General features: G+C 40.8%; 1 protein-coding gene across 4 annotated transcripts in view; it reads left to right on the forward strand.

Moving 5' to 3' along the window:
- Nucleotides 1-331: 331 nt before the first annotated feature.
- The window catches only part of KIF2A (kinesin family member 2A), an 86,361-nt gene continuing 60,952 nt past the window's right edge, over nucleotides 332-25,740 (forward strand). For 3 of the 4 annotated variants that reach the window (XM_025389460.1, XM_025389461.1, XM_025389462.1), the window contains exon 1: nucleotides 332-706. In XM_025389460.1, coding sequence (XP_025245245.1) covers nucleotides 643-706 — 64 coding nt within the window. In that variant the 5' untranslated portion in view covers nucleotides 332-642. Of the gene's footprint in view, nucleotides 707-2,488; nucleotides 2,701-25,740 lie in introns of all 4 variants that reach the window. The other variant, XM_025389464.1, reaches the window with a different exon arrangement.

The raw sequence follows: 25,740 nt of genomic DNA on the forward strand, positions 1-25,740 counted from the left end.
CTTGAATTCACATCCCTCTGCCCGCTGGAAAGCCCTAAAACCACGTGGCCTTTAACCCATTCCGGCAACAGCGCCAATTCACAGAAGCGAGAGGGCAAGAAAGCTCAGCGCGACGCTTCCCGCGTCTTCTAGGCCGCGCGCTGAAATCAAACACGACGCCGGCTAGCTGGGGGCCGGGCCGAGAGCGCACCGCTACAGCGGCCGGGTAAGCCGCGGCCGCCGCCCGCCCCGCTGCAGAGCTGGGCGGGGCCACCTGGAGGCAGTCGGGAGAGGCAAGCCGAAGAGGAAGAAGAAACGCCGAGGCGCGCTCTGCGCAGGCGCGCGGCGCCCCGCCTCCCCAGCGTCGGCTCCCTGGCAGGCGGCGCGGGTCCTCCCACTCTACCCCGCGCCGCCTCACGGCCCCGGCCCTAGCTTCACCCCGACTCCCCGGCGTGCGCGTCCTCCTGCCGGCCTGCAGGCCCGGGGCCTCCGCCTGCTTCCCCACAACTGCTCCTCGCGGCCCCGCTCGCGTTCACGCTGTCGCCCGGGCCGGCGCGGCCGCGGGCAGCCGCTCCCCCTCCCACACCTACCCCGCCCCCTCCCCGCCTTTTCCGTTCTCCGGTCCCCCTCCCTCGGCCCGCTGCCGCTGCTCCAGATGAGGTGATGGCAACGGCCAACTTCGGCAAGATCCAGATCGGGATTTACGTGGAGATCAAGCGCAGCGATGGTGAGCCGCGCTGCTAGCCCCGCTGGACCGCTCGGCCCCGCGTTCGGGTGTGCACTGAGGGGACGCGGGCGCCGGCCGCCTCATTGATTGCTTCGCCGGGCTGTGGGGGCGGGAAGGCGGCGGCCGCGGCGCTTTTGTGTGTGGTGTGTGTGCCAGTGAGGCCGGCGTGGGGTCCGCCCGGGCGCCGCTGCAGTTCTCCGGGCCGGGCCGCGGGGGAGGGAAGCCAGGTGGGGAAAGGGCCTGGGTGTCGAGGGTCGCGTCTCCGGGGGTCTCTGGGCGGGGGCCGCTCGCTCCTCCGCCCGCAATCTCCAGCCCCCCCCCCCCCGGGGACACCAGCCCGGGAGGGAGCGGGCTTCGTTAGGGATGACCCTGCCTTGCGCTTCCCCGCGGTCTTCGCATTTTACCGGCCTGGCCTCTGACGGGGATGGGGGTGGGGGAGCGGGAAGACCAGCGATTTCACGTTTAGAGAACCGACTGCTGGTCGGAGGCCGAGATGGGGGAAAAGAGCCAATCCTGTCGCCTTAAACTGCCGTCTGGTTGTCAGACCTCCCCGGCTTTCGTCCTCGACCATGCTGCTTTCTTTTTTGCCACTTCCTTGGGAGAAAGATGTGGAGAATATCGCGCTGAGCCATGAATAAGGGTGGGGGAGCAATGCGAAGAAATATTCGATGGGCTTCTCCAAGGTGATGAGAATGTAAAGGGAAGGATAGGGGATGGGCAGAGTCAATGCGAGGCACTGCTGAGAGGGTGTGGGGGTGGGCGACCGGATGTTGATATTTTCACACCCTCGGGAGAGGTAACTGAGAAAAGTGTAAGGCGAGGTGAAGACACATGCCTCATTTTTTTTTTTTTTTAAGAGCCTTAGGCTTATGTATCTTTCTGTAGGTTTCTCTTGGGGAAAATGTTTTATGTCACTAGCTTGGGGTGTGGAGTCAGATATGCCAGCCAGATTGGAAATAATTCATATTGTAAAGGAATAAATGCACGGAGGGAGATAAGTGAAATTATTTTCTTTAGGTACCAATATTGAAAGAACGAGAGCTGTGTGATAATCTCGAGTTGAGCAGTGTTCCTGACTTCATCTCATATCGACTCCTTTTTTTTCTTTTTTCTTTTTTTTGAGACGGAGTTTCACCCAGGCTGGAATGCAGTGGTGCGATCTCGGCCCACTGCAACCTCCACCTCCCGTGTTTAAGCTATTCTTCTGCCTCAGCCTCCCGAGTAGCTGGGATTACAGGCGCCCGTCACCACGCCCAGCTAATTTTTTGTATTTTTAGTAGAGACGGGGGTTTCACCATGTTGACCAGGCTGGTCTCGAACTCCTGACCTCAGGTGATCCATCCGCCTCGGCCTCCCAACGTGTTGGGATTACAGGCGTGAGCCCCCGCGCCTGCCCTCTTATTTGTGGCTTATGTATTGGCCTTTAGCCTAGCCTAGTCAGTAGTAACTTGGCTCTCGCGTTCCCGCCCCCCTTGGATTCTGCCAGGTTTGACCAAGTTATGTGAAGCTAGGTTGATTTTCATGTTGTGTGTATGATATATTGGAAGACCCTATATAGCTAATGATTTTTTTCCTCCATTATATTTGAGGTAATTTGTGGTAACAACTGAAACCATCATTATCCTGTATATGAAAAGATAAATTATACCGCTTAGGGCTTTAGAAGTTACCAATAACACTGATGGGAAAGAGATACCTTCTTTACTTCGGTTGAGGTTTCTTTTGTATTTTCTCTTCAAATTACTTTCTTGAAAGAGTGCTGTTAATGTCATTTTTTTTTAGGTAAATACGAGTTCACAGTATACCAGCAAAAGTAGGATTTACATATTGTTTTGAAGATTCTGGGTGCACAGCAACCCCTGTCCTGGGTATACCCCCAAGGGAGAGGAAATCACCACTTTGTGAAGATATCTGCAGTCTCGTGTTCATTGCAGCATTATTCACAGTAGCCAAGATAGGGGAACAACCTAAATGTCCTAAATGTCCATCGATGGGTGACGAATGGCTAAGAAATTGTTCTGTGTGTATGTGTGTATAGACAACGCACAATGGAACATTATTCAGCCTTAAAAAAGGAGATCCTACTATTTACCACAACGTAGATGGACTTGGAAGGACATTAAGTTAAATGAAATAAGCCAGACACTAAGGAAAATATTGCATAATCTCACTCATGTAGAATATTTTTTTAAGGAGCTAAAATACACAGGATGAAACAGTGGTTACTACTGCTGGTGGGGGAAAGGAGAGGAAATGGGGAGATGTAGGTCGATACAAAATAGCAGATATGTAGGATGAACAAGTTTAGAGATACAGGGGTACCAATGTTAGTAAAATTGTATTCGAGATTTTTGTTAAATAAGTAGATTTTAGCAGCTGTTGTTAAAGAAGTAATTATGTGAAATGATAGCTATGTTAATCTGCTTCACCATTTTGCTGTCTATATTCCATAGCATCATGTTGTAAAGCTCAGATACGCACAATGAAATTTATTTTTTTAAAAATTAGGGTGCAATAAAATGTGTAAATTCTTTACACTCTTTTAAGTCTTTATTAGTATAGATGTTAACTTTGAAATCTTATCAGAAAAAAGCATATGATATTTGATGTATACATTTTAACTTTTATGGAGCATATTTTATTTAAATTTATTGAACTTGAAGTGGTTTTGGTTTTTTTCAGCCTTCACCTTCAGCCTATACCAGAAGTTCCCAGACATACAAGACCTTTGTGTTCTTACATAAGTGCTACTAACCTAAAACCACGTTTCAAAAGCGGTTTGCCTATAAGAAATTATGGAAGTCATTATCGTGTGTTATTATCCTAACCTATGGTCATGTATCTTTTTATGTGCCTCAGATGCATAATGGAGTTGGTGGAAGGCAGAAGATTAGTAGAGAACTTGGAAAGAAGGGAAGGATCATTTGCATTGGACAGTAGTGTTTCACAGTAGAAATCACGTCTGGTAGAATGCCCCTCAAGCTTTCCCTTTTTCATTTTAAAGAAGCTTGTTTGCTTCCTCTCACTTCCGTAACAGATGTATATTGGATAAAACACTAGTGGTTATTATAACAAAAATACACTTTGCAGTTGGATAAACACTAATATCTGAGACAGTAGAAATGACATGAGTAAAGAAGGGCTGCTTCAGACCATTTTATTTAATACTTTAAGTTCTAGGGAACACGTGCACAACATGTTTTAAGTTCTACTTTAAGTTTTACTTTAAGTTCTAGGGAACATGTGCAAGTTTGTTACATATTTATACATGTGCCATGTTGGTGTGCTGCACCCATTAACTGCTCATTTACATTAGGTGTATCTCCTAATGCTGCCCCTCTCCCCTCCCCCGACCCCATGACAGGCCAGGGTGTGTGATGTTTCCCTTCCTGTGTCCTAGTGTTCTCTTGTTCAGTTCCCACCTATGAGTGAGAACATGCGATGTTTGTTTTTTTGTCCTTGTGATAGTTTGCTCAGAATAATGGTTTCCAGCTTCATCCATGTCCCGCTTCAGACCATTATTAACTGGTGACTTGATGTTTTTCTTTTTCCTTGCTGATGGTGATCCATGTCCCTATTTCAGACCATGCTTTTCCCATCAGTGATGCTCTTATACTAATAAACGTATTCCAAGGGCAGACAGGTACACTAAAATGAGCTTATTCCTATTTTTCAAGACCATGATGAAAACTATCCTAATGAGTCTTCACTGATTACTAAAACCAGATAAATTCAGTCAGCATCTGAATTCCTAGATTATTCTGTGTTATTCATGAGATAGCGTATTTCCTTAAGTATTAATGTTTGGGTCTGTAACTTTTTTTTTTTCAACTCCTCTCAGCTCATACCTGTGGGTACATATTCTTAATATTATGTTTTTAAACTGCATGGGGTAATGGGACTTACTAATAACTAATACTTCTTTTTTTTTTTTGAGCGGAGTCTCGCTCTGTCAGTGGTGCGATCTCCACTCACTGCACCTCTGCCTGCCGGGTTCAAGCGATTCTCATACCTCAGCCTGCCAAGTAGCTGGGACTACAGGTGTGTGCCACCATGCCTGGCTAATGTTTGTATTTTTAGTAGTGACAGGTTTTTGCCACGTTGGCCAGGCTGGTCTCGAACTCCTGGCCTCAAGTGATCCACCCACCTCAGCCTCCCAAAGTACTGCTGGGATTACAGGTGTGAGCCACTGCACCCAGCCTCTAATGACTCTTAAATTCTCTGAATGCATCTGTGTGTCGTTACCCCCACTCTCACCCCCACCTCCACCCCTTGATGCCTAGCAAAGTTCCTTGCACATCGTTTTTGAATAAATCATACATTATTGGATTTTTTGTTTTCAAACATTTTAATTAATCATTAGAATGACGTCTTAGCTGGAAGCAAAACCTTCCATCTATGCTTCTCTGTACTGCTACCTCCCTACTCTGGCCCTCTACTTCCCACTGGCCTCTTAGTCAGGATCTACATCGTTAATTGAAATTGAGTGATCTGCTAAGGTTAATCTGACTTTTCTGGTATTCTAAGGTTATCAGTGACAGGGGTTAGGATTGGACTCCTAAGATTATTCCCTGCCGCAGGAGATAACCTGGTATGAAATTGGACTGGTATATTTTCTTACATGTGTCTTCTATTTTTCTGATTCAATTCCTTTCCCTTTTTAAAACCCACTGACTCTTAAAAAAACCTACAATCTTTCTGTCGCGTAGCTAGTTATTTTTTGTTTTTTAAGCTGCACTGTTAACAGTTCTATAGTAGCTGTGACTACCCTTTGGGTACTGGGGGAGAAATGAGAAATGTTGAACATTTGGAAGCTGCAGCTAATATGGGATTGTTCTTTGAGGGGGTCTCTTAGTCACAATACTGTGACTGTATTGATACATGTGATCTGAAAAGAATCTTAGAATATTTCCACCAGAAAGATTTTTGGAGATAAACTAGTTTTCATTTTTATAAATGTGGAACTTGAGTCCCAGATCACCATAAGTGACTTATCTAGATTCATACAGCTTGTCAGTGACGGCCAGGAACCTGACATGCTCAGCATAGAAATCAGACTATCAAGAACTATGACAGTAAAGGAGGAATTCTCTGTTATTTTGGAACCATATACCGCTTTTTACAGCCCAGTCAAGATGTAGGAAATTACTTCTTACTTGAGAGAAAGGCACCAGTGAGCAGTGTTACAGAGCTTGATTAGAATGATCCCTGGTAAGAAGTGATATGTTACTACAAGTTCATAAAACCTAAAATTGTGGGAGGAGAATATTCTTGTTTCTTAGTTAAGTGTTGGTGTAAAGAGTTCCTTGTAACATCTGAAATCAAGAGGCAATTGACAATTTCCGAGGACCCATCAGGAATTTTGGGGTTCAGGACAGGCAAAGAAAATCTTCAGAAAAGATTTTAAATGGCCGAACTCTTTATATGCTTTGCCACATTTTTCTTCTGCTGGTTCATCTTTACACGTCATTATATAGGCTTCTGGAGAATAGAGTGTGTAAATTTAAGTAATAAAGATGAGCCATGTAGCAATACAGTTGTTCTTTAGGTACAATTATGTGATTGATTATGCGGGTGAGATGGAATAGGGGAATTTGTGACCTAATAGTTCCCTTTTGCCTGAGGACTAGGACGATAATGTTTCTGTATACGTATTTGTTAGGGCTTAATAGTTTTCCAAGTGCTTCAAGACATGTTAACTAATTGGATCCTCACAGGAACTCTGTGAGGTAAGCAGGATAGGAAGATGGCAGATTATCGGTTTATAGGTGAAGAATCTGAGGTTGGATTATTTGCCAAGATCACATGGCTGATAAGGGGCATATCCTGGGCCAAAGCCTAAATCCCTTCACTCCCAGCTCTCTTAAGTGCTGCAGACAAATGTTAGCTGATTATGGTGTGAAGTTGTATACTTCAGTAATTTTTTTGAGACATACAAACCCCTGTAGTAAAATTCTTTCCACTACTATGAAAGAAGCGCAAAAAACTTAAAATAGTCACTTACTTATTGCTTCCAAAAGTACCACAGAAAGCCAGGAATCTATATTCATCGCCTAGCCACTTGATTCTTACGACAAAGATTTGAAACTCTGAGGAAAGGCTGTGTGTCAACTTGTTTTATGTGTCATGATTGCTAAAATGCTAGAGAAAATAGCAAAGAGCCAGTTAAATCTTGTGTGCTCAAATGAGACAAGGGGCAAGAGTGTGGAAAATCCAGAACAAGATTCCTTGAGAGATCATCTAGACTCCATTCTTTCTAGTCATAAGTATAGTTGTGATTAATATAACATTAATCTTTTGCAAAGTTTGATTCTTGGATTCAGCCATCTCCTTTAATTTTAACACCTCTGTTTTGTAACCTAAAATAATTTTAAGGTGTTTGTTTTGAGATTATGATTCTTAAGCTTAAGAACAGATACAATTTTTAAACCTTGGATAAAACTAATCTTTATTCTTCTGGTTCAGTTGTAGAACAAATACAGGTTAAGTTATCTTCCAGCTCTTTTAGCTAAAGTAATATGAATGATATTATAGTGCTAAGTGAAAATAGACATTAGAATTTCACCATATTAAACTATCCCCCAAGAGTAATATGAGTGAGGGAAGTGTTCCTTTTAAAAGTCATGTTTCTAGGTTGAGCATCGTAGTTCGTGCCTGTAATCCCAGCACTTTGGGAGGCCAAAACAGGAGAATTGCTTGAGCCCATGAGTTTGAGGATCTCGTTACCCACTACGATAAAACATGAAATTCAGTGGATCATTCACTAGGGTGTGTGATATTTGGAGTATAGACCTTAAGTGATTATGGCATATCAAAATAATGTGGTCTTACATTTCTTTTCTTTTCCTTTTTTTTTTTTTTTTTTTTGCAGATTTCATTGAATACACTTCTATTAACAGCCTGCTATGTATCAGACATTTTGATAAGTGTTGGAGATACAAAAACAGAATAAAGCAAAAATAGTTCCTGCCCTCACAAACAAGTAAATAAGTGATTCATCTATAGTGTGATTAGTATCGATAGAAGTTTGCCATTTTGTGTGTACATTATTACTACTTTCCTTTTAAAGATTAGTCTTTTTAGTTAGACTCCTGAAGTTATGGACCTTTTAGATGGAAAATACATGTCATATATGCCATCTCTTCTGTATGACCAATATCCATGATCCCTCCTAGCATGCTTTCCTGATGAATTTAGCCTCAGAGTTTTTTTTGTTGTTTTGTTTTTTGTTTTGTTCTGTTTTGTTTTTTTGAGAGGGAGTTGTGCTCTTGTTGCCTAGGCTGGAGTGCAGTGGCATGACCTCGGCTCACTGCAACCTCTCCCTCCTGGTTTCAAGCGATTCTCCTGCCTCAGCCTCCTAAGTAGCTGGGATTATAGGCGTGCACCAACATGCCCAGCTAAGTTTTTTGTATTTTTAGTAGAGATGGGGGTTTCACCACGTTGGCTAGGCTAGTCTCGAACTCCTGACCTCATGATCCACCCACCTCAGCCTCCCAAAGTGCTGGGATTACAAGCTTGAACCACTGCGCCCAGCCAGTCTCAGAGTTCTTAACACAGCATTATCAGCCCTGATAGCCGTAGTCAGCCAATTGAAATTGACATTGTCATTATTAGCCTATTTTCTATCTTCTAGTACCTATTTGAGTATAAGTTTATAACTTTTAAATTGTTTTGGTATCAAGAGGAATTTTTTTTTTTTTTTTTTTTTGAGACGGAGTCTTGCTCTGTTACCCAGGCTGGAGTGCGGTGGCCAGATCTCAGCTCACTGCAAGCTCCGCCTCCCAGGTTCACGCCATTCTCCGGCCTCAGCCTCCCGAGTAGCTGGGACTACAGGCGCCCGCCACCTCGCCCAGCTAGTTTTTTGTATTTCTTAATAGAGACGGGGTTTCACCATGTTAGCCAGGATGGTCTCGATCTCCTGACCTCGTGATCCGCCCGTCTCGGCCTCCCAAAGTGCTGGGATTACAGGCTTGAGCCACCGCGCCCGGCCTCAAGAGGAATTTTTTTTAGGGGGTTTTGCTCTGTCACCCAGGCTGGAGTGCGTGGCATGATCATAGCTCACTGCAGCCTCCAACTCCTGGACTCAAACAATCCTCTCACTTAACTTCCCAAGTGGCTAGGACTACAGGTATGCACAACCGTGCATAGCTAATTTTTGTATTGTTTGTAGAGACGGGGTCTTGCTATGTTGACTAGGCTGGTCTTGAACTCCTGGCCTCAAGCAATGCTCCCTCCTTGGACTCCCAAAGTACTGGGATTACAGATGTGAGCCACCATACCTGGCCAAACTTATTCAATTTTAAGTTTTTGGCAGACCAGCACCTGACAGCAGGTTTCTCTCTAGAAATCCTGGGTTGGGGTACTTGTAAATAGAGACTGGCTTGGTGTGGTGTCTCGTGCCTGTGATCCCAGCACTTTGGGAGGCCTAGGCGGGAGGATTGCTTGAAGCCAGGAGTTGGAGACCAGCCTGGGCAACATGATGAGGCCCTATTTCTACAAAAAATAAAATTAGCCAGGCCTGGTAGCGTGTGACTGTAGTCCCAGCTACTCAGGAGGACAAGGTGGGGCTATGAGTGAGCTGTGATCATGCCACTGCACTCCAATCTGGGTGACAGAACAAGTCACTGTCTCAAAACAAAGAAACAAACAAACAGAGACCAAGGAAGCAGAGCATGAAAATAGCAGTAGATCCAGCTACTGGTGGTTATGTGTAATTTGGATATAACCTCCTTATGTATTATGGCCAAGGAACTGTAAGAATCAGGTTCCTGCCTGGGCTATGTTTTATTTACTTTTGAAGACTTTTTCTCGAGGTTTTTGTAGGTTTTGGCATTAATTTTGACCAAATTTTACCTACAGGAAAGACAGGATCAGCAGGAAACAAACTTGTGGTAAAATTTGCTGAGTGTCTACACTGTGCTAAGAATGAACTTTTTTTTTTTTTTTTTTTTTTTAGGATGGAGTCTCACTCTATCACCCAGGCTGGAGTGCAGTGGCGTGATCTTGGCTCACTGCAACCTCTGCATCCTGGGTTCAAGTGATTCTCCTGGCTCAGCCTCCCGAGTAGCTGAGATTACAGGCATGTGCCACCATCCCCAGCTAATTTTTGTATTTTTAGTAGAGACAGGGTTTCACCATGTTGGCCAGGCTGGTCTCAAACTCCTAACCTCAAGTGATCCGCCTGCCTCAGACTCCCAAAGTGCTGGGATTATAGGTGTGAGCCAGTACACCCGGCCTGATGCCTGCATTTTGACCACAACCTATCACGAGGTCGTGTGTGGAATTTTCCACTGTGGTGTCATGTTGGTGCTCAAAAAGTTTCAGATTTTGGAGCATTTTGGATTAAAGAATGCTCAGCCTGTTCATAACTCTGGCTGCTCAGTAGATCACCTGTGGGGCTGTGGAAAAAAACAGACCAAAAAAAAAAGGCAACCCACCACAGCCAATATCTGGTTCTTTTACCTAGAGAGTCTCTCTGGTATGTAGTCTAGGTATCAGTATTTTACTGTAAGGCACCTCACATACTGGTGAAGCTTAACTTGTCACACATTCGTGATTCCAGGGTATAGCCAGTGTTGTGATCCATTATTTTAGTAAAAGTGGTATCTCCTAACAGAGTGTCTGACAAGACTTCGTGGAGAATGAAGTTTAAATGGTAAGAGGAAGATGACCAGTAGGTTGCCCTGAGGGGAAGGAGGCATTCTAGCCATGTAGGACAGCATGGAGGAAGTCCCTGACTGGAAACAGAACTGTCCGGTGAAGGGCGTTTAAAACAGGCAGAGGGCAGGATGATGAGGAAGATATGGAAGGAGGGATAATCTGGGACACCCTATTAAAGACCTGGAAACAGAGGTAAGGTAAGGATCTTGGAATTAATTTCTAGGACACCTGGAAACTACTATAGGACTTAATCTCCTAAGAGCAGTAATAGGAGTTAGTGATTAGTGATAGATTAGAGGGAGAGTAGTACTGAAAATGAGAGGTAGCATGGATAAGATTTCATCATTCTAGGAGGGTGAGCAATGATTAAGGAACAAATGATATGCAGAACACACTGCAAGAAGAATTGATGTTATTTTGCAGTATATCACTTGTGCTGAATAAAGGCAGATGAGTTGAAAGGAGAGGACTTACTTAACATTTGGAAAGTCTGAGTATAGTTTTTAAATCTCTTCAGTTTTATTTCATCAAGCTAACCCTATTCAAGAATACGGTGTAGAGGACTGTAGAGCCTATCAAGGTAATATCAAGGAGAGCATCCAACTCAGGCTGCATATAGTTTTTGCCACTAATATCCTAAAAGTAAGTGAGTTTAAGGTATAAATCACTTCCATTGCATGTTTACCTGCAGTGGGAATTTGCTTAAGCTATAACTGAGTACTTTGCCTTCTTAATACTGAGCTATATAGTGTGTTAGCCAGGACCCTCTCAGAATTCTTGGAACGGAATGAGAAGGAAAAGCAGTACACACATAATATGGCATCAGCTCTTTAAGGATTGAAGTGTTTTGTTTCTTGAAATGCAGCTGCTCTTTTTCACTTTTTCTTTGCTCTTACTTTTGGCCTGTTTTTTCTGTCCTGGCATTTGCCTTCTCTTTTTCATCCTTAGGATTCTAAGTGCCATTTCAGTATTCAGACTCTCTAAACTGCAGTTTGCAATTTAGGACTTGCAAAAAGAGGTAAGCAAAGGGATAAATAAGCACAGCACAGAGGCAGTGAAATTAGTCTGTATGATACTATAAAGGTGGATACATGTCGCGATACATATGCCAAAATTCATAGAATTTTGGTACAATACCAAATTGTACCAAATAGACTCTTGGTACAATACCAAGAGTCAACCCTGATGTAAACTAGGGACTTTGGGTGATAATGGTGTGTCAAGATAGGTTCATTGATTGTAACGAGTGTACCTGGTGCAGGGCATTGATAGTGGGGAGGCTGTGTATATGTGGGGTTAAGGATTATATGGGAAATCTCTATACCTTCCACTCAATTTTGCTGTGAACCTAAAAAAGGCTGGGGAGGAGAGGATGCAAACTTCAGGTGTTAAAAGTTAAACCACTCTTCAAATAATGGACCAATTAATGACAAAAAAAATATAATTTATGAATGAGGATTAGTTATATAGGTATACAATTAAGATAAAATTTTGCCATTCATTTTTGTCATGCATAGTCTGTTGGCCAATGTAAGAAGAACAATTTTTTAATGAGCTATAGTATAGTAAAAAGGATTCACGTGTATGGCAACTTTAGCCACCCATCCCATTTTTTTTTTTATTTGAGTCGTAGTTTCACTCTTGTTACCCAGGCTGGAGTGCAATGGTGCAATCTCGGCTCACCGCAACCTCTGCCTCCCGGGTTCAAGTAATTCCTCTGCCTCAGCCTCCCGAGTAGCTGGGATTATAGGCATGCGCCACCGTGCCCAGTTAATTTTGTATTTTTAGTAGAGACGGGGTTTCTCCATGTTGGTCATGCTAGTTTCGAACTCCCGACCTCAGGTCATCCACCTGTCTTGGCCTCCCAAAGTGCTGGGATTATAGGCTTGAGCCACAGTGCCCGGCCACCTATAAGATTTTTAAGAAATGAGAACAAATTAGAGGCCCTAATTAGTGAGGTACGTCTTAGAATTTAACCATAGGAAGCTCTTTGATTAAATACTACTGTTGGTCAAAACTTGCTTATATTGTTATAATGAGGAAGTTGACTTGTCCAAGGTCATACATAAAATAAGTAGCAAATCTGAGATTAGAACATAGATTGTCTGTTCCCAAAATCCTCTGTATACTAATTCATTGTAGACCATAATTCATTTTTGTGCACTATTAATGTTCCAGGCATTGGAAGTCAAATAATTAATTTCATAATGCTTTTCCTTTCTAGGGTATACTTTTTTATTAATCAGGAGTTTTTATTAATCCAACTAGTATTTGCTGTATGGCCATCATGTGTCCCTTCATCTGATTTCTTTGAAGAATTAGTTGAAGGACTTTTCCCTAGAAGAAGTTAGTTTGTCAGCTACAACAAAATGATAAATAGCTACTGCACTCAATACAAATGCTCTGTGGCTCTGTAATTTGACAAAGACATTCTAGTTTTCTGCAGTCTCTTTTGCTACTGCCTGTGTTTAAACTCTCTTGCTCACAAGACTTTAGACAATTTAAACAGGAACAAATGCCATCGTAAGGATGCTTCAAATTAGATGAGCAACAATATTGTCAGGAAAAATGGTAACAATTAGATTATAGCACCTTGCTAACGTGCTGACATAATAGATTGATTTGGGGACCTGTCCAAATGATTACTATTATTATTTGTGTGTGTGTGTGTGTGTGTGTGTGTGTGTGTGTGGAGATGGAGTCTTTGTCGCCAGGCTGGAGTGCAGTGGCGCAATCTCAGCTCACTGCAACCTCCAACTCCCTGGTTCAAGCGTTTCTCCTGCCTTAGCCTCCTCAGTAGCTGGGATTACAGGCACGTGCCACCACGCCCAGTTAATTTTTGTATTTTTAGTAGAGATAGGGTTTCACCATGTTGAATGGGATGGTCTCGATTTCCTGACCTCGTGATCCGCCTCCCTTGGCCTCCCAAGGTGCTGGGATTACAGGTGTGAGCCACTGCGTCCAGCCATAAATTTATTTTTATAAGCCCATTGTTCGAAATTGTTTTGGGATTATATGTGGGTTGTGTATTTTTCAAATTATAGCTGATACTGAGAGTTGACTGTAACTTGGCTCTAAGTATATGGTAAATGCTTTTTTTATATGCTCTTTGGTTGCAGTTTTATTAAGAGTGATAACATTGCTTTTTTTATATGCTCTTTGGTTGCAGTTTTATTAAGAGTAATAACATTGCTTTTAACTTTACATGCTCTTTTGGGTTTCTATTAAGAACAATTCCTTAATTAAAAATAAGTAGAGCTTCTTTTCCTTCTGTTCCTCAGATTTTTCGTTTTTAATCTTTACAGGTGCTTCTTCCCCATTCTCTTTAAGTGTTGTTCTTCAGGGCTTGATCCTACCCCTGCAGTACTTCTCACATAGTATTCTCTTTCTGGGTAAACCAAATGCTTCTTTTTAGCCCATGTTGGCTACAGACATGTACTGTTTGTATATGTCATGGATTACTGCATATCTCCACTTGGATATCTCATAAGCACTCAGATTCAGCATGTCCAAAATTGAACCCATCGCCCCCTCCTCAAGTCTACTTCAGTATTTCTCATTCACTCTATTGCTCCAATCAGAAACTTGGTTGTCTTCCTTGACTCCTTATTCTTTCTCCTTATTCTCCTTATTCCCCTATATTCTTTCTCCTCATTCTCCTGTAAGAACTCCTGTTCTTATTCTTTCAATAAGAACAGCCTATTATCAGATCTCTTAATTTAATGACTCAAGTAACTCTTCCTGCATTTTTTCTGTACCTACCACTATAACTTTTGGTCATGCTAGCATTATGTCTTGCCTGTGCTGTTGCAACAAATTCCTAATAGGCCTCTTCACCTAGGAGAGTAATTTGGTTAATAACAACAACAACAACAACAACAAAACCCAAAACAATAATTTGGTTAATTACTGTTTCAGAGTAACCTTTCAGGCATGTAAGTTTGACCCTCTGATCACCTGCTGAAAACTTTGAAAGCGTTCTCTACTTCTGTTGCCCTTTGTATGAAGCCCAAGTCTAACATGGCTTATTATGGTGGACCCCGAACAAACTAACCTGCCTCTTCAGTCTCATTCTTGCTGCTTATTTGAGGCACACTATACTCCAGACAAGCTGAACTTCCTTGGAACACTCCACTTCTAACTAACCTAGCTAACTGCTGTATCTCCTTTTGATTCCTAGCCTAAGATGGGTCCCCTGCTTTATGAGTGGAGAGTCTCCTCTCTTTACTCTGTCAAAACACTCATTGTATTATATTATATGTTTGCGTCTGGTCAGATCAAGTTCCTTTATATTCCCCATTGCCTAAGACATGTACTTTGCACACTTTATAAATTATCTATGTACTGAACCAGTGACTAAATGAACTTCCAGCTGCTCTTTCACTGCTCTGTCTATTCAAGTTTTGACATTCTAAAAAATTGACTTGTGTGGTTTCATCCTTCAGGCATCAAGAATATGACATGACAAGGTGGGTGTCACTGTTTTTAATGTATGCTTGTAGTTTTCTCTTTAATAACCTGTTTTGAATAACAGTATAGTCCTATGGCTAATTAAGTTCCAAAAGGATATATATATGTATGTATGTATATATCTATTAGTCTCCATCCTACCCCTACCCCACAGCTAGCTACCCAGTTCTTCTCCAAGAGACAAAAATATTACTAGCTTCTTATATTTGTAGAGAATTACTTCTTTTTCATTTTTCAGGAAAATCTGTGCTTATGTATCTCTGTCTACATGTAGTATAAATATGTGTAAATATATACTTTTTCCTACAGATGTTATATTGTATGTACTGGAATGTAATTTACTTTCACTTAATAATAATGATACATTGGAGAACCTTTGAGTAGATAAATAATAGTCTCATTCTTTCTTGTACTACATTTCATTAGTGAGTAAATATACCACAATTTATTTAACCAGTCTTTTACTGATGACATTTACATTTCTGCCTAATCTGTAGCTGCTACACAGCCAGTACTGTAGTATTTAATAGTCTTAAACTTTTGACATTTTATACATACATGAATATATCTGTAGGGGAAAATTCTAGAAGTAGAAGCTCTGGGTCAGATAATTGTGTGTGTGTGATTTTGATAGATCTTGTTGACTCGTCTTCCATAGATACGAATTTACCTTACTATCTGCAAAAATGCCTGTTTCCTCATACTCTTGTCCACACAGTGTACATTACACTTTTGAAATATGCTGGCTTGGATTGTGAAGTTCAGGCTGTGCCTAAAAAATTTTTTTTTTTAAGTGACCCTGTAAAGGATAACATGCTTAATTTATGAAGTGTTTATGAGGTCCAGACATATAATAGAAAACATCTAAGTTCTGATGTTTATCTATCATAGCCAATATGGAAAAATAAAAGATGTATCATATATTATGTCCATGAGAATAAAGTAATTTAGTTAAAATTTTTTGAGAAATAAGTATTATAGTTTTACTTACTAAAACTATAACCTGAATTTATTTACTAAAACTAAAACCTAAAGAGTCCTTTAAGGTGTACAATTAAGTGATTTTTTTTTAGTATGTTCATGAAGTTGTACAATTATTATCACTGTCCAATTTCAGAGCATTTTTATGACAAACCCTAAAAGAAACTCATACCCATTAGCAGTCACTCTGCATTCCCCTCTCATTCCAGCCTTTGGTATCTGCCACTAATCAACTTTTTATCTTTGTAGATTTGTTTGTTTTGGACATTGAGTATAAACGAAACTGTACAATACATAGCCTTTAGTGTATAGCATCTTTCACTTAGCATAATCCATACTCAAGTTTACCAGTATAGTAACTCGTTTTCAGTACTTTTTTAATAGTTGAGTAATATTTCATTTCATTTATCCATTAATCGATAGACATTTGGGTTTCCCATTTTTTGGCCATTATAAATACCATTCATATACAAGTTTTTGTGTGGACATAAAATAACTGAAAATTGTTTTCAGTTTTTGTAGGTTATACCTAGAAGTGGAATTGCTGGATCATATGGTAACTCTATACTTAACTTTTTGAGGAACTGCCATATTATTTTCCAAAGTGGCTGTATTATTTTGCATTCCCACTAGTAATATTTGAGGGTTCCAATTTTCCACATCCTGGCCAAAACTTGTTATTTTCCATCTTTTTTATGGTGGGTATGAAGTGGATCCTGGTGGGTTGTCCTGGTGGGTATGAAGTGGCATTTTGTTGTGATTTTCATTTGCATTTCCCTAATGATTAATGATGTTGAACATCTTTCCATGTGTTCATTTACCATTTGTTTTTTGTTTTGTTTTGTTTTTCTGTTTTTAAAGGATAGAGACTTATTCTGTCGCCCAGTCTGGAGTGCAATGGTGTGATGTCAGTTCACTGCAACCTCTGCCTCCTGGGCTCAACTGATCCTCTCACCTCAGACTCCCAAGTACCTGGGACTACAGGTGCACACCACATCTGGCTAATTTTTATATTTTTTGTAGAGACAGGTTTCACCACGTTTCCTAGGCTGGTCTCATACTTGGCTCAAGTAATCTGCCCACCTTGACCTCTCAAAGTTCTGGGATTACAGACTTGAGCCACCATGCCCAGCCATTTGTATGTCTTTTTTGGAGAAAGATCTGTTCAAAGCCTTTGTTCGCTTTATAATTTGGTATGTTTTCTCTTTTTTTTGAGACGGTGTCTCACTCTGTCACCCAGGCTGGAATGTAGTGGCATGATCATAGCTCATTGCAGCCTTACCTCCCAAGACCAAGTGATTCTCCCACTTCAGTGCCTGAGTAGCTAGGACCACAGGCACAAGCCACCTTGCCTGGCTAATTTTTTTTAGAGGGGATTGGGGTGGTGGAGAGACAAGGTCTCACTATGTTACCCAGGCTGGTCAAACTCGTGGGCTCAAGTGATCCTCTCGTCTCAGCCTCTCAAAAGTGCTGGGATGACAGATATGATCCACTGTACCCAGTCAATATTAATCTTTTTATTGTTGAGGTATAAAAGTTCTGGATACTACTGCCTTATCTAATATGCTTTACAGATATTTTTTCTCATTCTGATGGTTTTTTCCCTTTCTTGATAATATCCTTTGAAGCACAAAAATTTTTAATTTTGATTAAGTCCAGTTATCTATTTTTTCTTTTGTTACGTCTAAGAAACCATTGTCTAATCCAAGATGAGACCTACTACTTATGTAGGCCTTTCCATAGGCTATATTAATGTTTAAACTTAAATGTTTATGTTCTTCCTTCATCTTAACACTTGTTCTTGACCTTTTAACATAGAAAACAAATTAATTAAGCATTTGTCAGCAAATAACGCTGCAAGTGTTTGGTAAAGGATGAATAAGGCCTTGAAATGCCTTGCAACTCTAGTCTCGAAGTCATCTCTCTGTTACCAGAGTTGAAGGGTGGGAGAAGGTTGCCTTTTATCTGTGTGCCTATACACATATGTGCATATATGGTATAATTTATCAGTATTTACAGAGACCATAGTAAGCACAGCACAAAACCAGGCGTTAAGAGATGCATGGGAAATAGAGTTTAAATGGTAAATATGGTAAAGATTGTTTTATGGTTTTGGGGTTTTTTTTTTAATGATCATTTTTTAATGTTACTTTAAAATAGATGAGTGGAATGTGATTCAGTTTAGTAAAACAACAACAACAAATCAGCTTTATTAAAACATCTTAGAAAGCTGGGCGCGATGGCTCACACCTGTAATCCCAGCACTTTGGGAGGCCGAGGCGGGCAGATCACATGAGGTTGGGAGTTGAAGACCAGCCTGACCAACATGGAGAAACCTCATCTCTACTAAAAATACAAAATTAGCCAGGCGTGGTGGCACATGCCTGTAATCCCAGCTACTCAGCAGGCTGAGGCAGGAGAATCGCTTGAACCTGGGAGGCAGAGGTTGCGGTGAGCCAGGATCATGCTATTGCACTCCAGCCTGGGCAACAAGAGCGAAACTCCATCTCAAAAAAAAAAAAAAAATCTGAGACAGATGGAAAAATAAATATATTAGAAAAGGTTTTTAAAAGGGAGAATGTTAAAAACACATAAAATTATAGCTTTATACATTCTGAAGTAAATACTGATGAGTTGATATGATAGCTAGAATTTGTTTCAAAATAACCCAGTTGTGGGGATAGAAATAGCTGTAGTGAAGCTGAATGTAGGGGGTTATCATCTATTGTGTAAGTTTGCAATTTTTCATAATACTTTAAATTTTTTTGCTGGGTACAGTGGCTCATGTCTGTAATCCCATCACTTTGGGAGGTCAAAATGGGTGGATCACCTGAGCCCAGGAGTTTACGATCAGCCTGGGCAACATGGCAAAACCTTGTCTCTACAAAAAAATACCTTGCAAAAATTAGCCGAGCATGGTGGTATGTACCTGTGGTCCCAGCCACTGATGGCTGAGGTGGGAGGATCCCTTGAGGCCCAGAGGTTGAGGCTGCAGTGAGCTGTGTTCGTGCAACTGCACTCCAGTCTGGGTAACAGAGGGAGACCCTGTCTCAATAAAATAAAATTAATTAATTAAAAAATTGTAATGAAAATTCTTCTTCAGAATGCCTCTGCATAAAATCCCATTTACAGTAGCCACATAAAGAATAAAATACCCAGGAATACAGCTAAGCAAGGAGGATAAAGAGAGCCGTACAATGAGAATCACAAAACATTGGTGAAATAAATCAGGGATGATACAAACAGAAAAACATTCCATGATCATGGATGGGAAATCAGTGTTGTTAAAATGGCCATACTGCCCAAAGCAATTTACAGATTCAGTGCTATTTCTATCAAACTACCAATGACATTCTTCACAGAATTAGAAGAATATATTCTAAAATTCATATGAACCAAAAAAGAACCTAATAGCCAAAACAATCCTAAGCAAAAATAACAAAGCCAGAGGTATCATACTACCCCATTTCAAGCTGTACTGCAAAGTTGCAGTAACCGAAACAGCGCGGTACTGATACAAAAACAGACACATAGACCAGTGGAACAAGATCAGGAACCCAGAAATAAAGCCACACACCTACAACCATCTGATCTTCAGCAAAAACAAGCAATGGGGAAAGGACTCCTTATTCAGTAAACGATGCTGGGGAGACTGGGTAACCACATGCAGAAGATTGAAACTGGACCCCTTCCTTTCACCATGCACAAAAATTAACTCAAAATGGATTAAAGACTTAAATGTAACACCTCAAACTGTAAAACCCCTGGAGGAAAACCTGGCAAGTACCATTCTGGGCATTGGCCTTATCAAAGAAATGTATGACCAAGTCCCGAAAACAATTACAACAAAAATAAAAAAAATGACAAATAGGAGCTAATTAAAGAGCTTCTGCACAACAAAAGAAACTGAGTAAACAGACAGCCTACAGAATGGGAGAAAATATTCACATACTATGCATATGACAAAGGTCTCGTTTCCAGAATTTATAAGAAACAATTCAAGCAAAAAGCAAACAGTCCCATTAAAAAATGGGCAAAAGGACACACTTGCTTTCTGAAGTCGCCTGCTTATTCCTCTTCCAAGTTGTGCTTTCTTTCTTTCCTTTCCTTTCCTTTCCTTACTGTTGTAAAGCTTTTCTTTTCCTTTTTCTTTTCTTTTTTTTTTTTTTTGAGACAGAGTCTCTCTCTGTCACCCAGGCTTGAGGCAATGGCATGATCTCGGCTCACTGCAACCTCCACCTCCTGGGTTCAAGTGGTTCTCCTGCCTCAGCTTCCCGAGTAGCTGGGATTATAGGCACCCGCCACTATGCCTGGCTAGTTTTTGTATTTTATTATAGACGGAGTTTCACCATGTTGGCCAGGCTGGTCTCGAACTCCTGACCTCAGGTGATCCACCTGCCTTGGCCTCCGAAAGCGCTGGGATTATAGGCATGAACCACCATGCCCAACTGTAAAACTTTTAAATAAACTTTCATTCCTGCTCTGAAAGAAAAAAAAAATGGGTAAAGGACGTGAACAGATACTTCTCAAAAGAAGACAGACGTGGCCAACAAGTATATGAAAAAATACTCAACATCACTAATCATTGGAGAAATGTAAGTAAAAACTGCAACAAGACGCCATTCTCGCACCAGTCAAAATGGCTATTATTAAAAAGTCAAAAAAATAACAGATGTTGGCCAGGTTGCAGAGAAAAAGGAACACTCACATACTATTGGTGGAAATGTAAATTAGTTCAGCCACTGTGGAAAGCAGTGTGGAGATTTCTCAAATAACTTAAAACTATTCAACCCAACAATCCCACTACTGGGTATATACACAATGGAAAATAAATTGTTACTACAGAAAATACACCTGTACTCGTATGTTCATTGCAGTACAGTTTATAATAGCAAAGACATATAATCAACCTGGATGTCCATCAACAGTGAACTAGTTAAGCTGGAGCTAAATATTGGATAAATACCGGATACAAAGATGGCAACAATAGACCCTGGGATTACTAGAGGAGGGAGGGTGGGAAGGTTGAAAAACTAGCTATTGGGTACTCTGCTCACTACCTGGGTGATGGGATCATTTGTATACCAAACCTCGATGACATGCAGTTTAACCCGTGTAATAAACCTGCATATGAACCCCAAACCTTAAATAAAAGTTAAAAAAAAAATGCCTCTACAGACCAAATATTTCTCTTGGTTTCTAATCTACTTTTAGATACTATCACATCTAAAAGTAGATGTGCCACTACCACTATCTTAAACTTACCAAAAACGGAATCCATTGCCTTTATCCCCATATTTCTGTGTTTGTATTCTGTCTGTTGGTTAGTGGAGACACCATATATCTGGTTTCTCAAATAGAAATCTTTTTTTTTTTTTTTTTTTTTCAGACGGAGTCTCGCTCTGTTGCCCAGGCTGGAGTGCAGTAGCGCTATCTCGGCTCACTGGAAGCTCTGCCTCCTGGGTTCATGCCATTCTCCTGCCTCAGCCTCCCAAGTAGCTGGGACTACAGGTGCCCGCCACCGCACCTGGCTAGTTTTTTGTATTTTTAGTAGAGACAGGGTTTCACTGTGTTAGCCAGAATGGTCTTGATCTCCTGACCTCATGATCCACCCACCTCAGCCTCCCAAAGTGCTGGGATCAAATAGAAATCTTACTGATATTGCCAACTTTCCTCATTCCTTGAGGATGTTTGCTCCTGGCTCACCCACACTCTCAGCAAAATGGCCTTGCTTGTCATTTCACCACCAAGAAATACAAGCAACCAGAAAAGAGCTACAAGTCAGCCACATCTACCCAAGTACTAGCATCTGTGCCTATGACTGCCTTTCTTACTTTGCTGTGGACACATTTTTTCTGTTCCTCTTTTAGGCCCCTTTCCTCCACTCGTATGCTGGATCTTATCTCTTTTCACCTGCCCAGTCACAACTTCAGTGGTCTCTCTGTGCTGCATCAACAGTTATTTTCTTCACTGAATCATTTCTATCAATATGGGAATGCTGTTATTTCTCCCATCAAAAAAAAATCCTCTTAGGCTGGGTGTGGTGGCTCACACCTATAATCCCAGCACTTTGGGAGGCTGAGGTAAGCAGATCACTCGAGCCCAGGAGTTTGAGACCAGCCTGGGCAACATGGCGAAACTCCTTCTCTACAAAAAATATCAAAGGTAAGCAGGGCATGGTAGCACATGCCCATGATCCTACCTACTCAGGAGGCTGAGGTAGGAGGATTCCTTGAGCCAGGGAGGCGGAGATTGCAGTAAGTTGAGATCCAACCACTGCCTCAAAGAAAAAACAAAAACCTCTTGACTACTCTCACTTTTAGGCATTGCTCCTATTTTACTTGATCTGTTAGCAGCATTTGACACAGTTAATTCACTCCCTTTTGTTTGAAATACCTTCACTTAGCTTCTGTGACTACTCTTCTGATTTTTCTTCTTTTTCTCTGGTAACTTCTTGATCTCCTTTGCTGGTATCTCATTTCCCTGACCTCTGTACAGAACTTCAAAGATCATAACTTCTACTCTCATTCTCTTAGTGGTCGCATCCACTTTGATTGTCTTAAAAAATACTGTCTATATTGGTGTTTTGCAAACCTTTTTTCCATTATTGCTCTGCCTGAGAAGCCTTTTGACTACTTTATTGCCTAATCACCCCTTCGCAGTGAAATTTCTCTACATCTATTTATGGGTTGTGGCCCTTCGAAGGGCCATAAACCATTGTAATATCTAAGATCTGCCCTTCCAAAGAGCCAGTTTTTACCACCTTGGGGATATCACCCCCACTGAGAATGCATGATTTGAATTGACAATCCCCAAGCTTTTTTCTTCAGCTTTGACCATCTCCAGTCTATTAGACAGCCTACTTCATATCTCCACTGGACAGATATCTTGAACTTCACATGTACAAAACCAAACTCATAATCTGACTTTAGCCTTTTTTGCCACACGGAGCTTCAATGATCTCATTCTTCTTTATGTATCTTTAGTTCTGGCAGCAGTGAATTTGAAATATACATTTTACCCTAGTGGTAAAAGGGCTTAGAAGAGTGATCATTTATTCCCCTAACCGAAATTCGCCAGGCTTTGAAAGTAGAAATTTCCGTGACTCAGGGCCACTATCATCATAGGCTTCCCATAAGTAGAGTGGAGCAGCAGTTGAGATGACAGAGTGGGGGAATAGTAACATTGCACTGACAGTTGAAAAACATTCCACAAGATCCCTGTCTCGTTAGGATGTATGCATAAGAGACGATGATATGTATATGTAGCTGTGAAAAGTTCACAGAATAGCACAGCTATATTGGTATGGAATTCCCTTTTGGGTAAATAAAAATTTAAGCCAGGGCACAATTAGATCGCATTGCTCAGTGTATTCAGGAGAACACCTGGGAAAGAGTTCTTCAGAATTTTGAACTATTGGCAACATGTTGCTTCAACAACACCACTGTAAAAGTCTTTGGTATTCTAAATAGGAAATCTTTTATTCTTTAACACATGAGTAAAGATACATTTAGTATAGTCTGTTACCGAAAGGAATGTAGATATGAAGAACAACCTTTTAATTGAGACTTACAGATTTTGAGATTTAGTTAACTTTTTTTTTTAACATTGTTACTATTTCATCTAGAATCATAATCATACTACATCGTGATTTTAGAATTTTGGTTTTTTTGTTCTCTTTACAAGTGGTTTTGGATGGTGTTTTAACCCTGCCTTTCCCCAGCCCCAAATATGCTGAATAACATCAGGAAACTACAGTGATTTAATACTTTTTTTTTTTTTTGAAACGGAGTTTTGCTCTTGTTGCCCAGGCTGGAGTGCAATGGCCTGATCTCAGCTCACTGCAACCTCTGCCTCCGGGGTTCAAGCGATTCTCCTGTCTCAGCCTCCCTAGTAGCTGGGATTACAGGCATGTACCACCACGCCTGTCTAATTTTGTATTTTTAGTAGAGACGGGGTTTCTCCATTTTGGTCAGGCTGATCTCAAACTCCCGATCTCAGGTGATCTGCCCACCTCAGCCTCCTAAAGTGCTGTGATTACAGGTGTGAGCCACTGTGCCCGGCCTGATTTAATACTTTTTGATGCTATCATAGCTCTTTTATGACATTTTTCTTATTATTCTTATGCAAATTCTGAATGAAACTTTTCTAAAAAGCTGCACAATGGGCCCTTCTAAATAATAATGCTACCTTAATTGTTAGTGTGCAGCTCAACAGATCCGAAGTTTCCCCATCACCCCATAGGAACTGAGCACTATTGAGTTTTTATATCCCTTTTCAAAACAATAGTTGAGGTAAGAATTTGAAATTTCATAGTTTGTTTTCAATATGAATAAAATTTGTCCCATTTTTAAGTTGTATTTTCTTAATGAAAATCTTAGCTATATCATTTCCTTTTTCCTCTCCTTGTGTCAGACTTTCAGGTTTGTGTTTAATGTCTAAGAAAAGAAATACTAAAACTTTCGGTTTAGTTAAAAAACTAACATCTTAAGAGTGATAAACCAAACAAAAAAGTCTCTATGTTTGGAGAAGTCACATTCCCCAGAGATTTACTAAACAGCAACAGCACTGTTACCAGTGTCAGCTGAGACATTATTTATGTCCTTCTCTAATGGCTTCTTGTTCCACTAAAGCTATTGAAGAAGGTGTAATGCTACATAGTCCTCATGAAGGATTCTTTTCCTCACTGCTTAGATTAGCTAACACAACCTGAATATCAGAGTTTGAGACTTTGACTTCTGCTGGATCTGCTGCTGATCTGCTGTGTGACCTCCAACAAATCAAATTTCTTTCTGTCCTCATTTATTGGTCAGTGGTACCTAGGAATAAATTGACATTTACTGTTAGATTATAAATAATAACTGCTTTGAGGTAGTTGGCAAAACCAAGATATAATGTGTGACTATTAGTGTAGTTAACATTACTATGAATATTACTGTGCAGTTAACTTCCACTTTCTAAATAATGCTTTTTTGTAGCATCCTTGTCATTTTAGTCTATTTTAAAGCAACATTTGACAATCTTTGTTTTCCCAACTTTTCTCCATTTTGCGGTTATGATAAGATTATAATATAAATGTATTAAAGAGGGGAATTATTTTCATGTTCTTAAAGGAGCATCCTTTTTAGAATTCTTTTAATAAGCTGAAGAAAGGAATTGTATCTGTTTTAAAAGACCAATATTAAACCTCTTTAGACAATGAAAGCTTATTAACATGTTTTTCTATGATTTAACTTGGAAAGATGGCAGTACAATTTTTGAATTTGCATTCTACAGTGGTAATTGTTTTAATAACTATATATACAATTGATTGGAACCACTATTTTATGTATCTAATTATCATTTAAGAAAAATGGGGCCGGGCACAGTGCAGTGGCTCATGCCTGTAGACCCAGCACTTTGGGAGGACGAGGTGAGCAGATCACTTGAGCCCAGGAGTTTGAGACCAGCCTGGGCAACATGGCAAAAACCGGCCGGTACAAAAAGTATAAAAATTAGCCGGGTGTGGTGGCAGGCACCTCTGGTTCCAGCTACTCGGAAGGCTGAGTGGGGAGGATCACTTGGGCCCGGGAGGCAGAGGTTTCAGTGAACTAAGGTTGCACCATTGAATTCTAGCCTAGGCAAGAGTGAGACCCTGTCTCAAAAAAGAAAGAAAGATGGAAAACCTGTTATTTAAGAAAGGTTTTAATCAATCACCTGATATGAAGTGGCAAAGGTTTTACCGTCAGTGTGTTCTAAGATAATTTATCTGGTGCGGAATGACTTGGAAGAAAGTATTTCCTTCAAGTGTCTGTTTACCAACCACTTTGAATAAGCTTGTTTATTGTACTCTTCTTCTGGAAACAACATTGTTCTGCCAGACACTTGGTCTGAATGTGTGATTTTACAATTCAGAGTAATATTTCTTTGTTCTTCTGAGAATG

This window comes from Theropithecus gelada, chromosome 6 (assembly GCF_003255815.1).
Source record: "Theropithecus gelada isolate Dixy chromosome 6, Tgel_1.0, whole genome shotgun sequence".
Classification (NCBI taxonomy): Eukaryota; Metazoa; Chordata; class Mammalia; order Primates; family Cercopithecidae; genus Theropithecus; species Theropithecus gelada.